This window comes from Hemibagrus wyckioides, linkage group LG23 (assembly GCF_019097595.1).
Source record: "Hemibagrus wyckioides isolate EC202008001 linkage group LG23, SWU_Hwy_1.0, whole genome shotgun sequence".
In the NCBI taxonomy this organism is placed as follows: Eukaryota; Metazoa; Chordata; class Actinopteri; order Siluriformes; family Bagridae; genus Hemibagrus; species Hemibagrus wyckioides.
Genome location: NC_080732.1, coordinates 12,586,850 through 12,601,849, shown reverse-complemented (window position 1 = coordinate 12,601,849; position 15,000 = coordinate 12,586,850). Strand labels below are relative to the sequence as shown.

The 15,000-nt window shown below is 41.2% G+C and overlaps 1 protein-coding gene across 2 annotated transcripts in view; it reads right to left on the bottom strand.

Annotated features, from left to right (window-relative positions):
• The window catches only part of galnt1 (UDP-N-acetyl-alpha-D-galactosamine:polypeptide N-acetylgalactosaminyltransferase 1), a 150,362-nt gene that overhangs the window by 46,612 nt on the left and 88,750 nt on the right, over positions 1-15,000 (bottom strand). For both annotated transcript variants that reach the window (XM_058376833.1, XM_058376834.1), the window contains one exon: positions 3,327-3,495. In XM_058376833.1, coding sequence (XP_058232816.1) covers positions 3,327-3,495 — 169 coding nt within the window. The remainder of the gene's footprint in view (positions 1-3,326; positions 3,496-15,000) is intronic.

The following is a 15,000-nucleotide window of genomic DNA, read 5'->3' as shown; positions in this document are numbered from 1 at the left end:
CTCACTCCCACACAGTCTCACTCCCTAACTCACTCCCACACAGTCTCTCTCACTAACTCACTTCCACACAGTCTCACTCCCTCTCTCACTAACTCACTCCCACACAGTCTCCCTCCCTCCCTCACTAACTCACTCCCACACAGTCTCACTCCCTCCCTCACTAACTCACTCCCACACAGTCTCACTCCCTAACTCACTCCCACACAGTCTCCCTCCCTCCCTCACTCCCACACAGTCTCACTCCCTAACTCACTCCCACACAGTCTCACTCCCTCCCTCACTAACTCACTCACACACAGTCTCACTCACTCCCTCTCTCACTAACTCACTCCCACACAGTCTCTCTCACTAACTCACTCCCACACAGTCTCACTCCCTCCCTCACTAACTCACTCACACACAGTCTCACTCACTCCCTCTCTCACTAACTCACTCCCACACAGTCTCACTCCCTAACTCACTCCCACACAGTCTCACTCCCTCCCTCACTAACTCACTCCCACACAGTCTCACTCCCTAACTCACTCCCACACAGTCTCACTCCCTAACTCACTCCCACACAGTCTCACTCCCTAACTCACTCCCACACAGTCTCACTCACTAACTCACTCCCACACAGTCTCTCTCACTAACTCACTCCCACACAGTCTCACTCCCTAACTCACTCCCACACAGTCTCACTCCCTCCCTCCCTAACTCACTCCCACACAGTCTCACTCCCTAACTCACTCCCACACAGTCTCACTCCCTAACTCACTCCCACACAGTCTCACTCACTAACTCACTTCCACACAGTCTCACTCCCTCTCTCACTAACTCACTCCCACACAGTCTCACTCCCTCCCTCACTAACTCACTCCCACACAGTCTCACTCCCTCCCTCACTAACTCACTCCCACACAGTCTCTCTCACTAACTCACTCCCACACAGTCTCCCTCACTAACTCACTCCCACACAGTCTCACTCACTCCCTCCCTCACTAATTCACTTCCACACAATCTCACTCACTCACTCCCTCCCTCCATCCCACACAGTCTCCTTCCGTCCCTCACTCACTTCCTCCATCACTCACTCCCTCACACACACACACACACACACACACACACTCAGACTAACCTTTGCCAACAGGTTGGCTTTGCCTCTAAGAGCAGAGTGACCTGATTGACGGTTGGCGTATCAGGCGCAGAAGCTGCACTGGAGCCAAACTGGTATTCAGTGCTGCCAAAAGCAGGCCAGAAGGTTTCCCAGTGAAAGCCGGGGCACGTCAGAGTCACACCTACGCTCTGCGTTTTAGCCGAGCGGATCTAAACAGGCGCACAGTGTATGTTTATCGTCGGCTTATCTGTCTGCCTCCGTCTCTCTCGGGCAGACAGAGGAAGTTTGATGGTGAGCGCGGGTTGGAACTTTGTAATTGGCACGCTCTTATCTTTTAATTGAATGTGTCAATTCTATTGGAAGCCCCTTTTATTTTTTTTATTCTTCTTTTTTTCCCCGGAACGAGACGGAAGGGATGGAAAAGCCGTCTGGTAATTAAGTAGTGGGAGAAAAAGTAAACACATTTCATGGATCAGTGTTTGCATTCCGCTTGCTACACCAGCCAAACACACACACACACACACACACACACACGTCATATTCCGCATATGACAACATTCCATGAAAATAACTATTATTGCAGGTAATTAATTGTACACAACACCTGAATCTAAGCAGAACCATCATCCTGTAACCAGAAACATTTAGAGTCTTTCATTTATTTTAAATATATAAGACGCAGGTTTATGTAAAGATCCAAAGGCTTATGGGGAACAGCCAAATGACCACAAGGTCAAAACCAATCCTAGTGGGGACATTTTGTGCTTACCAAGATAAAACCTCTCTCACTCTCTCTCTCTCTCTTTCTGTCATTTGCATGCTCTCTCTCCATCTCTCTCTCTCATTCTTAATCTCTCTCTCTCTCATGCTCCCTTTCTTTTGCTCTCTCTCTCTCTCTCTCTCTCATGCTCTTTCTTTTGCTCTCTCTCTCTCTCTCTCTCTCTCTCTCATGCTCCCTTTCTTTTGCTCTCTCTCTCTCTCTCTCTCTCATGCTCTTTCTTTTGCTCTCTCTCTCTCTCTCTCTCTCTCACATGCTCCCTCTCTCTCACATGCTCCCTCTCTTTTGCTCTCTCTCTCTCTCTCTCTCTCTCTCTCTCTCTCACATGCTCCCTCTCTTTTGCTCTCTCTCTCTCACATGCTCCCTCTCTTTTGCTCTCTCTCTCTCTCTCTCTGTCATTCTCATGCTCTCTCTCCATCTGTCTCTTTCTTAATCTCTCTCTCTCTCATGCTCCCTTTCTTTTGCTCTCTCTCTCTCGCATGCTCCCTTTCTTTTGCTCTCTCTCTCTCGCTCATTCTCTCACTTTCTCCCTCTCTTTTGCGCTCTCTCTCTCTCTCACTTTCTCCCTCTCTTTTGCACTCTCTCTCTCATGCTCCCTTTCTTTTGCTCTCTCTCTCTCTCTCTCTCTCTCTCTCTCTCTCGCATGCTCCCTCTCTTTTGCTCTCTCTCTCTCTCTTTCCGTCATTCTCATGCTCTCTCCATCTCTCTCTCTCATTCTTAATCTCTCTCTCTCTCATGCCCCCTTTCTTTTGCTCTCTCCCTCTCTTTTGCTCTCTCTCGCGCTCATTCTCTCACATTCTGTCTCTCTTGCTCTGTCTATCTCTCTCATTCTGTCACCGTAAGTATTATATGTATTTCAAATGTTTTTTTTTAAATCCATCCATCCATCCATCCATCCATCTTCCCCTGTGAATGTGTAATATGCTGCTAAAGTGAACAAATAATTGGATTAATTAAACGACCATCAAAAGTCTCTCTCTCTCTCTCTCTCTCTCTCTCTCACACACACCTCATATTCTCCTTAATGAAGCCCTTCTGTCACTGTAATTATTAATGCAGGGAATTAACTGTATGCTACACCTGAATCAAACCTTAGCCATAACCTCAGTAACCAAAAAGAAATATTCTGGTTCTTTTCATTCGTTGTTTTTTTTTTTTAATAAAAGCTCAGCCAGACTCAATCTTTTGGGAAAATTGTGTGCTCACCAAGATATAAGAACATACCTGCTTTCTTACTCGCTCTCACTCTCTCTCTCACACACACACACACACACACACACACTTCAATCATGCTAGAGGCCTCAGACAATACAGTGCTCCATCAGGCTGAAGTCATGGTCCATGGCCACACTGCTAAGTCAATCAAAAGTACAGATACAATCAATACACTGTATAGTGCTACACACACTCTCTCTCACACACACACACACACACACACACGCACACACTCACCCTTCAAGCCGAACGTCGGGCAGTGAGCGGTTGAGTGCGATCATCTCGCTGGCCATCAGGTTGAACTGATTGATCTTGAACATCTCCTTCATATTCTCCTGCTGCTCTTTGGGGATCACCACCGGCTTCCCCATTTCACCCGGACCTTCATGAGCCCTCGGGACCACCTCTGCAAGAAACCAAATAACCATTAGGTTGATGCTGTCCATGCAAACCAGGCTCACAGGACACGACGACAAAGTGCTGCATGTGTGCGCTGTACGTAACTGGTGTGTGTGTGTGTGTATGTGTTTCTGTTCTATTACACTCTATAACACGGGTCGTTAACTTTCAGATCGTGGCTCAGATGAGGACACAAATAAACTATTTCGGCGGACCGAACCAAACATCTGTAAGGAGAAAATAGCTGTAGAGGAGCTCCTAAACGACATGAAAACCTTGCCCATAGTCCAGCGAGCTATTCACGTCACCTCTCTGTGGGTTTCAATGTTATGGCTAATGAGTGTATGACGCTGGCTAACGTGAACCAAAGATATTAAAATGAAAGGTTATATTGCAATACATTTATTTTGAGAGAGATTTTTATCACGATATCTTTTTATACATCTATAAAAACAGTCTTAAAAAAATAATTAATAAATAAATAAATAAATAAATGATTTGATCATATTATTCTACTGTTTTTTTTTACTGATTTTTCTTCCTTTTCATTGTTAATATATAGCTTCACACATTAAATACAATTCATATTTTAATGGTGTATTTTTGTATAAATATTTACAGTTAATACTGGGGGTTTTTTTCTACAGGAAGAAATTAGTGCTAAGTCAATAATGAACTTCACTGATCTACTACTTCCTCAAGAGCTCTTCGTTGCTGCATTAAATAAATAATTATAAATAATTTACATTATTTACTGTCCAGTGTCATCTAAATGAGGATGAGGTTCCCTTCTGAGCCTCAAGGTTTCTTCCTCATATCATCACGTCACCTCAGGCTTGCTCATTAGGGATAAAATAGTAACTTAACTTTAAGCTATGTTTCTTTACTGCTTTTAGACAATATCCATTGTTAAAAAGCGCTATACAAATACAGAATATGGTCACATGTTGCTTGGGCATTTTTGCTCAATAAAGAAATATCTGTGAACTCCTTTCTGTCCTTCATTTAGTCCTGAGGGGGATACAAACATTTGCACGTGGCTGTAGCTAATTCCCCTAACAACACAGGAAGCGTATTATGGGATACGTCCTGCATATCAGTGTACTGCAGACAATCAAGGTTGTAACGTTATGTGTCTCTGGACCAGACTCGGGTCAGGCTGCATGCGAGTGAAGCGGCGGCGTGATCATGAGGGTCTGCGCTGCGATGAGGTTGCTCAAAAAACAAAACAAGTGGAACTCCAGCCTGTAGAACATGGCCTGGATATGCAGGAGCCTTGGTTGAAAGCTGAGGTGAGGTTCGTACACAGATCGCTGTGGGTTTGTGGTGCAGTGTGGGCGAGGCCAAATACGGCAAGACTGGGGGAAAAAAAAAAAAAGAAAAGGAAAATGCTGGGAAATGCGTCCTTTTTTTAAAAACGTTCATAAAGATCCAAAATACCCGGAAAGGCTGAAAATATCCGTTCTGACAACATAATTTTACGAGACAGATTTGCTATAACGAGATGTCTAGACGCATAGATTGCTAGCTTAAATGATTTTTCCAGGGCTAAAGCGATGATGAACAATTAATCTATCTGTCTTTAATCTGTAAATCTCTTAAAGACCAATTTTTGGGGCTTTTTTCTCATCAAGAAATAATGTTTAATGTGTGTGTGTGTGTGTGTGTGTGATCCTGTACTAAGCTATGATGAGGAAAGCCAAATGAATGCTTTAGTGAGATTAAGGTCAGTTTTTCGGCACTGACAAAGAGATTATGTTATCTTTAGCATATTAACGTCTCCGCCTCTTTAATCCTGAGTGTCTTTATGCTCTCTGTGTGTGTGTGTTTCACTTAAAATTAAATAAAAAATTATTACCAACATACAAATGACGCCTTTGTTCCGTGTGTGTGTGTTGAGAATAGAACCAAACACAAATAGATCATTTTGAACGATTCTAAATGAATATAAATACAGATATTAATAGCGGGCGCACTATTTGTTTTTGTTTCAGTGATTGGCAGAAAAATTCACAGTGCATCAGGTCAAGACTGTTGGTGCGTCTGGAGACTGGGATCCCATGGGACGGCGCAAAAAATAAGTGCATTTTTCCTCATAAACGAGAGTCAGAAAACTAATATCTGAATGTGTGGGATTAAAATCTCTAGCTAAGACCGGTTATGAAGGCCGGTGATATAGCGGAGGTCAAGGTTTTTTGTTGTTACATATTACAGCTATGTAGTACCGCCCCCTTCCCAGGAATTCAACATTATGTATTCAACACACTTAAATATCTCCTTAGCTGGTAACCTGGGGTTAAATTAGACCAGTGGCCACTTTTCAGCCTAGCTAATGAAGTTTAAGTTCAACCAGAACACCAGAGCACACGCGCCCTCGCCCAGTGAGCTAGCCAATGACGCCATCGCCGGTCTAGAATCAATCTGTAAATCCCCAAAACCTGTCAAAAACCCTCCACCAGAAGCATTGGAATCTGTTCCTGCTGACTTGTAGACAGTCTGTATTTTTTGTTCTAGTCCGGCTCTTAAGCATTTCAGCCACATAGAGCCAATTAGCTGAGTCAGCCATCCTATGAGCTGGAAAAAGAGTGAAAATGTGCTGCGATTCGAAAGCTGGAATGAAGTCCCACAGGGAGTCAGCACTTTACCACAAACTACTACTCATCAGATTAAAGATAATAGCCTTTACAGTTATCCGACCATCCTTTCATCCTTTGCAATCCTCCACCAAATCCGTCGCAACCGAGAACCTCGTACACTCCTTTTCCCTCGTCCCGGAGCTCAGTGATTAGTCTGGTTTAAAATGGACACGTTTTCATGAGGAGCCCAGATGTTATGTTCATTTGATTGTTTTAATGTGAGTTGTGTTTGCCTGTAGCAATCAGAAAGTGTTCACTTAATGAAGTAACGTTATTCCGAATAAACATATATAATTATGCAACAGTTAGCTCCGGTCCACTAATTTGATTGGTCGAGCAGTGTTCCAAAAGCGCTTATGTTTACTATAACCGCACTGAGACGGGTCACTCCGCTCATCTGCGTCCGGATCCCACTTCCCGGTTTGAAAGCGTTACTAAAGCAGTGCTCAATACTCGATCCATACCGGAAACACGATTTGCACTGCCATGTTCCTCAATCAGCAATTGCAGTAGACGAATGAGTGAGTGAGAGAACGATTGAGAGAGGGAGTGAATGAATGAATGAATGAATGAATGAATGAATGAATGAATGAACGACTGAATTCATTTATGAATAAATCAATTGAATAATTTGTGTGTTTCTCAGATGCGGACATTTGTTAACGTACGCTAAAATAAGCAGAAGTGTTAAGCAGAACGTGAAGGACGGAAGGAATTAATTCATTTATGAATAAATAAATTGAAAAAATTATTAAGTATCTTGTGTGTTTCTTAAATGAAGACATTATTTAAAGTATGCTGAAATTAGTAGAACATATCTTCAGAAAATTAAATATTAAATGTAAAACACACACACACACATATATATATTATATACATTGTATTACCCAAATGAAGTCCAGCAAATGTAAAATATTTAATGTAATTTTTTTTATTTATTTTATTTTATCAATTTAATTTAATCAATTACTCAATTTAATCAACATAATTTAATGTATTTTACCAAAAAAAAAAAAATTTAGCTAGCTAGCTAGCTTACATGCTATTGCATGAGTGTGGATTGTTCGTGATCCATTTCAGCTAGTGAAGCAAAAAGTTTGATGAAGGACCAAATTGTGACGGCTAGACGACTGGATCAGAGCATCTCCAAAACTGCAGGTCTTGTGGGGTGTTCCCGGTCTGCAGTGGTCAGTATCTATCAAAGGTGGTCCAATGAAGGAACAGTGGTGAACCGGCGACAGGGTCATGGACGGACAAGGCTCATTGATGCACGTAGGGAGCGAAGGCTGGCCCGTGTGATCCGATCCAACAGACGAGCTACTGTTGCTCAAATTGCTGAAGAAGTTTAATGCTGGTTCTGATGGAAAGGTGTCAGAATACACAGTGCATGATGGGTCAGGGCTATTTTAGCAGCAAAAAGGGGACCAACACAATATTAGGCAGGTGGTCATAATGTTATGGCTGATCTTGTGTTTAATTTAACTGTTGTTAACCGTCTGCACACAGAAAGCAAAATAACAGGATGCACTGGGATCAAGTGCTATTTTAAAAGCTGTCAAAAAATGCCGGTCAAACCCTATAGTTAAAAAAAAAAACTACAATATTAATACATATAGTACACGTTACATTTGATGGTATATGTTTTTTTTTTAATATAATTTCCTTTTTATAGTCACTTGCTTAATTTAGTCCGCATTTTCTATCCTCCATTTTTTAAAGGTTAAAGGTAACAACAAAAGATCTGACTTCACACAGGTGAGTTTTAATAAAACGGAGGAAATATATTTAAGTAGCTACATAACTAGACTCAGAATCCGAGGAAGTTTCCTTCTGTTGCTATCAACAGCCTTCGATATTAAAATCACCATCTCTCTAATCTCTCTCTCTCTCTCTATGCAGCCCAGGGTCTTAACTCTAACTCCTATCAGAAAACATACAGAACGTCATATACAGTGACTAATCACTCAGTAGAGACCATTTGCATTGAAGGATCAGGAAACCTTCAAGCATCTCTGTTCCTGTCTCAGCAATCCTCATACGAAATGGAAATGCACACACACACACACACGATCAGGAACGCTAGATCAGTGCTGCTGACTGAATTATAGAACATATGCATAAACACAGACGTGTGAGTGATACAGTCAGGCTTCTCAGCAGTCATAGTTTTGAGTTCGGAAAACACCTGTATTTCCCTAATGAACACTTTATAACCACTTCATATTTATAGCCATAAACTATTCAATAACCATATTAGAATAAAAATGTAACTGCTGTCACCGATCAGTCATGTTAGTAGCTTATTTGAGATTTATGAATTTTAGTCGCCAATGCCAATTTTTCCTCTTTCCAACACATCAGCATCAAGAACTGACCGGTCAACTGCTGTCTAATTAATTCCACCCCTTGACGTGTGAAGACATAATGAACGTTATTCAACTCACCTGTCAGTGGTTTTAATGTTATGGCTGATGGGTGTATGATGCTAGCTAAAGGCCTTGTCCACACTAATACGTTTTTGTGTCGCACACAAAAGGCTTTTAAAAACCATGACGCATTTTTAGTCATGTGACCAATTCAGCCAAGGTGAAGTCTACATTCTTGCTCAAGTAAAGTCGTCTTTATGTGTAACATATACATTACTGCACAGTGAAATTGGCCACCATTGAGCCCATGAGCAAGACCCCCAACCCACCCTGCTCCAGGGGCGCTGTATGATATGGCGGTACTGGGGTATGGACCCCGATCTTCCGGTCAACAACCCAGAGCCTTAACCACTTGAGCTACCACGGCACTCCTGTGTTATTCGCGACAACTACTCCATCTCACTGGAAATGCCATATTGCCGTGACGTTCAAAGAGATCATGATAGATTATATTCACTGAGGAAGAGACAGGAGTCAGAGGTAGCAGAGCTGAAGACGTTGAGGTTCTCTTTGGGAGTGACAAGGTTGGACAGGATTAGGAACGAGTACATCAGAGGGACGGCTCATGTTGGGGGACAAAGTCAGGGAGGACAGATTGAGATGGTTTGGACATGTTCAGAGGAGGGAGAGTGAGTATATTGGTAGGAGAATGTTGGACATGGAGCTGCCAGGCAGGAGGTAAAGAGGGAGGCCAAAGAGGAGGTATATGGATGTAATAAATGAGGATATGAAGCTAGTGGGTGTAAGTGTTGAGGATGCAGAAGATAGGGATAGGTGGAGGGAGATGATTCGCTGTGGAGACCCCTGAAGTTAAAAGCCGAAAGAAGAAGAAGAAGAAGATCATAATAGATTATATCACAATACATGTTTCTGCTGTATAACAATAGCGCTATTTTTTAATAAACATTATTCCACAGTTTAGCATTTTTTCCCTTTTTTTCCAGTGTTGGCCCCAATAAATAAAATGATAATTTAATTCATATATTAATTGTGTATTTCTGGACACGAGGAAACCTACAGAATCCACACTTCTGCTGTAAATCAAACAGACGTTTGGTATTTATTGTTAATTATTTGGTGGTAAACAATAGCGATGGGGAAATGTACAGTACATTCATTCCATTTGCAGTTGTGGTACTTATTAATGCAGGTCAATACTCAAGTCCAATATTACCAATAAAATATTCACACATTTCAATACTAGTTGTATTGTTGAAGGCCTTCGTGTGAGTTATTGAAAATAATGAATAATATCGATGGGGGAAAATGGTTCAGTTGTTCATTGGAGCAGAACATGTTTTATCCCAGACTCGTATCATATTCTCTGACAATATGTTAAGATATTTTTCTTCTTTTTTTTTTAAAAGGATTTCCTTGCAAATCTAACAAACATCATCTGTGTTTATCTTGACTAGATTACACACAATACAAGGTATTCTACTGTTACTTCCACTTCATGAGCCGCTACAAAAGAGTCGCGTTGTGTCTCTGAGAGAAAACCAAACTGCAGAGAAATGCTAATTATGGTCGGGTTGTCATATTTTGTAAAATAGGAACCTGTGAACTAAACACTTTTGCGATCCAGATCCCTGTGGTGTGTGAGAGCATCGCCACCAAAATAGAGGGAACTGACGCATAGCAGGCAGAGGAATTTTGTGTGGAAGGAAAACGAAAAGGTCTCGCAAGACAATGGTTGCTGGGAAAGAGGAAGCAATGATCTAACCATCTTTCCAAAAGAGCTGGGGGTTAGGTAGGTGCAAAAAAAAAAACGGTGGCAGAAGCCGAGAGTAAAGAACTGGGAGATGATCCAATTTTTTTTTTTAATATTACGGTAACCAGAGAATTGAAATGATTGTCAGTTCTGGGTACATGTTATTTGTCAGGAAGTGACGTCACCAAATGCTTGCGTTAAGGCTCTGCTTCTGTCCTTTGGAAACAACGTGGTGTATGTGATGCATTATAAACCTGATAATCCCATGTATTAGTCTCTGAACTTTCCGTGAACCCGACCAAGAGGAAGCAATTCCAGAAGATGATAAAATGATGATTTAAGAATACATTTAACGCAGGAGAGATTGGACCGGTGTGCTGCCCAGGTTTGTGTTCTGGTTGCACGGAAAACTAATTAACTTAGCTGAACGTGGTAGCTAATCTCATTTAGCCCAAGAGTACCTAATGGCCTACAGTAGCTGGCTAGTTAAGTGCATTAACATACAAATGAGCAATGGGCTGAAGGGAAAGAAAATGAGGAAGTATTTAAATCCGTGTGTACCGTACTTCTCTCCTCTGCTGATCAGCATATGGTGGTGTCCTTAATGTAGCGCAAGTCTGTGGCTAATAATGCAACCATGAGCCGTACTCACGTCACACATACAGACACTTAGAGTCTGGGATACGTCTTTATTTTTGTTTAACTGCACAAAAGCTTTAAATACCAATAATGTGCCATCACAGCTGGAGCTGTACTGTTTGCACGTGAGCCAAATTACATGAAAAGTGTGTGTAATGTGTGATGTTGGGCCAACACAAGCCTCTAAGAACAGCTTCAATGCACTAGACTCTTCCAAAAGATACGGAAAATCTCATCATCTCTTCAGCTGCTTTGATGATGATGATGATGATGATGATAATGATGATGAAGGTAGTGGAGAGAACTGTATAATAATCTCTCCTGTAGGTGTTAGATAAGATCTGCTGAGTGTAAAGGCTACAGCATCTCTGTTCTCTTCGAACTGTTGTGGCTGGTGAAAGGGGGAGGGGCTAAATGATGGAGACAGCATCACCGCTTTCCTAACAAAGCAGCTAGCAGCTTAATCGTTGGAGTGGAATTAATTCAGGGAGTCAGGGAGTTGACATTTTAGCGTATGTGTACAGTTTGCTATATGGTATCTGTAAAAGGTCTGGACAACTGCAAAGTGAAATAAACCTTTACTGAACCTTGGAAGAAAAACAAAACAAAACTTCTTGGCACTTTGCCGACTGTGAAGTTCCCAGCGTGAAAGCAATTTGTCTTCGAAATGTCACAGCTAAATTCCAAAGACATCAGGAAAGCTTTGATTGGATCACGGAATACCAGTGAAGAGCCAGCAGAGACCGGTCACCTTTAGCAAAAAAACCCAGGATCATGTTTCAATGTCGGAACAGCAAATTTCTCTGAAAGGCAATGCGTTTGCATGTGTCCTGGAACATCTGACGCCCATCGCGATAGGGATTTTTCACCGGATTGGGTTGATTCGTCAGAACTGTCTCTAGTGCTGCTGAGCGCTTTTCAAACATGCTACAAATAAAAAATAAAAAATAAAAAAAAATTCCCGAAATAGTGATTTGTCCCCTCCTGTGTGAGTGGACTAGAACAGGATTTACAATGTGTTGCGCTGCCTTGCAAAAACATTGTGATTTAGTACTGCAGAAACCATTCCGTTCTCATCAAGGCTAATTCTGCTGAACTGCACAGTATTTCATGCTAATGGGAACACTACAGGATCTCAGGCAGGATGTTAAGAGTTGGCTTGGGCTTCTGTAGCTCGCATCCTAATGCCTCAGCGCCTATGGAGCGCCAAGCTTGCCAAGGTATTCTGCTGTGTGCGGCGCTGAATTATGAGCCCACTTTGCACTTTGTGAGGTCCCTTGCTTCTCGAGTGTATGAGTAATTCATGTTCCAGACGACATGGCCTCCTTATTGAAAGGCAGAAGGACGTTCCCCCATACAACCCCACCCCCCCCCGCGCACTCCTGGGCAACTCTGTGCCATGAAAGAGATGTTGTGGTGTAAAGCGTGCTGTTCACGGCATGTTATACGCATCATTTCATTGTTAAGAGACCCGAGGTGCCAATGAGCCTGGAAGTTGCCCTGAGAGTTGAAATGAGTGGGACTGACAAATATGCTAAAAGGATTAAGCCAAATATATTAGCAGCCCATTACCTAAAGTCTCCAGCTCACACTGCTACTATTTGAGCTACACAGCCAACTTTCCACCGCTGAAAGTTTTTAATATGTATCTTTCCATATATTCAGTGCACCTTAAAAAGATTCGCTAAACACTTAACAGGTACACTGCATGTAACTTTATGGGGAAAATATACCAAAGACACAGCTTAGCAACAAGGAAATGTATACTTTAGTACCTTTTCAGGCTAATACCAAAATTTGTAGATTCTGTGTGCAAACCAGGAGCAGCTAGTCTCATGTAGCCACATCTTCAGGCTGACGGCAGAAGGTATGGACTCTACAGCAGCTTTTATTGGTCAAGGACCGCCCCAGAGGGTGTCTGATTGACATGTAACGCAACCTATCACAGGATGTTTTTGTTCAGCATCACATTTAGGGGCGTGAGAATGTAAAGTCCCAGACCAGCACGCAACTATAGATTAAGAAAGTCATGCAAATCATGAACTTCATATCATTTGGAAAATCCAGCATTCAGCTGATCCTCATAAACGCTCATTGTCACGGTCGGAAACACAACAGCTTCCTACTCCCGTGACGGAAGAAGAGCGTCATGATGGCTCTGTCCCGGAATCCTGTAGAATCCTAACAACTCTCCGATTCTGTAGTGCCATACGCATCAGACGTTCAGATGGTTCACGGACATGATGTCTAAGGCTGAGACTAGTCACACCCAAACGTCTGGAGGCAGGTCAGACTGAAAAGCATGAATATTTCCTGTTCTTGGATCCTGCAGCACGTCCACCTCAGGGTTTATCGAGTCACCATAACCTGAGCAGGGGTAGAGGTGTTACTGATAAGGAGGCTGATGAGTAGCACATGTTTCTGGCATTCTTTAAAAAATCTCCTACACCTTTATTAAAAGAAAAACGTACTGGAACTCTCTTTGAGCAAAAGTTCCCCGAGATGTCTATGAATTATGTGAATAAAATCTTTTCCAGCATCATTTATTTTAGTTGGTTTTTTCCAGGTTTCTCCTCCAGCAGTACAGTGGTATTTATTTAAAAAAAATACACATAATTGTGTTATATCCCTAATATAAGTACAAAGGGTCTAAAAAATCTGAGCTCAATAATAAAAATGCTTCTTGTTTGCTTTATTTTAAGTCGTAATTAATGTCATAATATTTGGTATGTCCTGATTTAGATTGAATGATTTATCAAGCAGACATGGACTCCACATGTTTATGTGAACACTGATGTATGACTGGTATCATCTGTCTGTCGTCTGAACACGTGCTTCGACGGGAGAGATGAGACTCGAGGGGAAAAAACAAAGCACAGATATGTTTAAGTTTAAACCGTGACCTAGAAATAGCATGAATATTATTTCATTGTATTTGATTATTTTAAACTTTTCAAACTTTGTGTTTCTTTCCATTTATAGACAGACAGCTAGCTAGATAGACAGACAGATAGGGTATATGAATGAAAAGATAGATAGATAGATAGATAGATAGATAGATAGATAGATAGATAGATAGATAGATAGATAGATAGATAGATAGATAGATAGATAGATACTTTCCATTTATAGACAGACAAACAGCTAGCTAGATAGACAGACAGATAGGGTATATGAATGAAAAGATAGATAGATAGATAGATAGATAGATAGATAGATAGATAGATAGATAGATAGATAGATAGATAGATAGATAGATAGATAGATAGATTCTTTCCATTTATAGACAGACAGACAGACAGCTAGCTAGCTAGACAGACAGACAGGGTATATGAATAGATAGATAGATAGATAGATAGATAGATAGATAGATAGATAGATAGATAGATAGATAGATAGATAGATAGATAGACAGAGACAGATAGAGACAGAGACAGACAGACAGACAGACAGATAGATAGATAGATAGATAGATAGATAGATAGATAGATAGATAGATAGATAGATAGATAGATAGATAGATAGACAGACAGACAGACAGACAGACAGCTAGCTAGATAGACAGACAGCTAGCTAGATAGACAGACAGATAGGGTATATGAATGAAAAGACAGATAGATAGATAGATAGATAGATAGATAGATAGATAGATAGATAGATAGATAGATAGATAGATAGATAGATAGATAGATAGGGTATATGAATGAAAAGATAGATAGATAGATAGATAGATAGATAGATAGATAGATAGATAGATAGATAGATAGATAGATAGATAGATAGATAGATAGATAGATTCTTTCCATTTATAGACAGACAGACAGACAGCTAGCTAGCTAGACAGACAGACAGGGTATATGAATAGATAGATAGATAGATAGATAGATAGATAGATAGATAGATAGATAGATAGATAGATAGATAGATAGATAGACAGAGACAGATAGAGACAGAGACAGACAGACAGACAGACAGACAGACAGATAGATAGATAGATAGATAGATAGATAGATAGATAGATAGATAGATAGATAGACAGACAGACAGACAGCTAGCTAGATAGACAGACAGCTAGCTAGATAGACAGACAGATAGGGTAT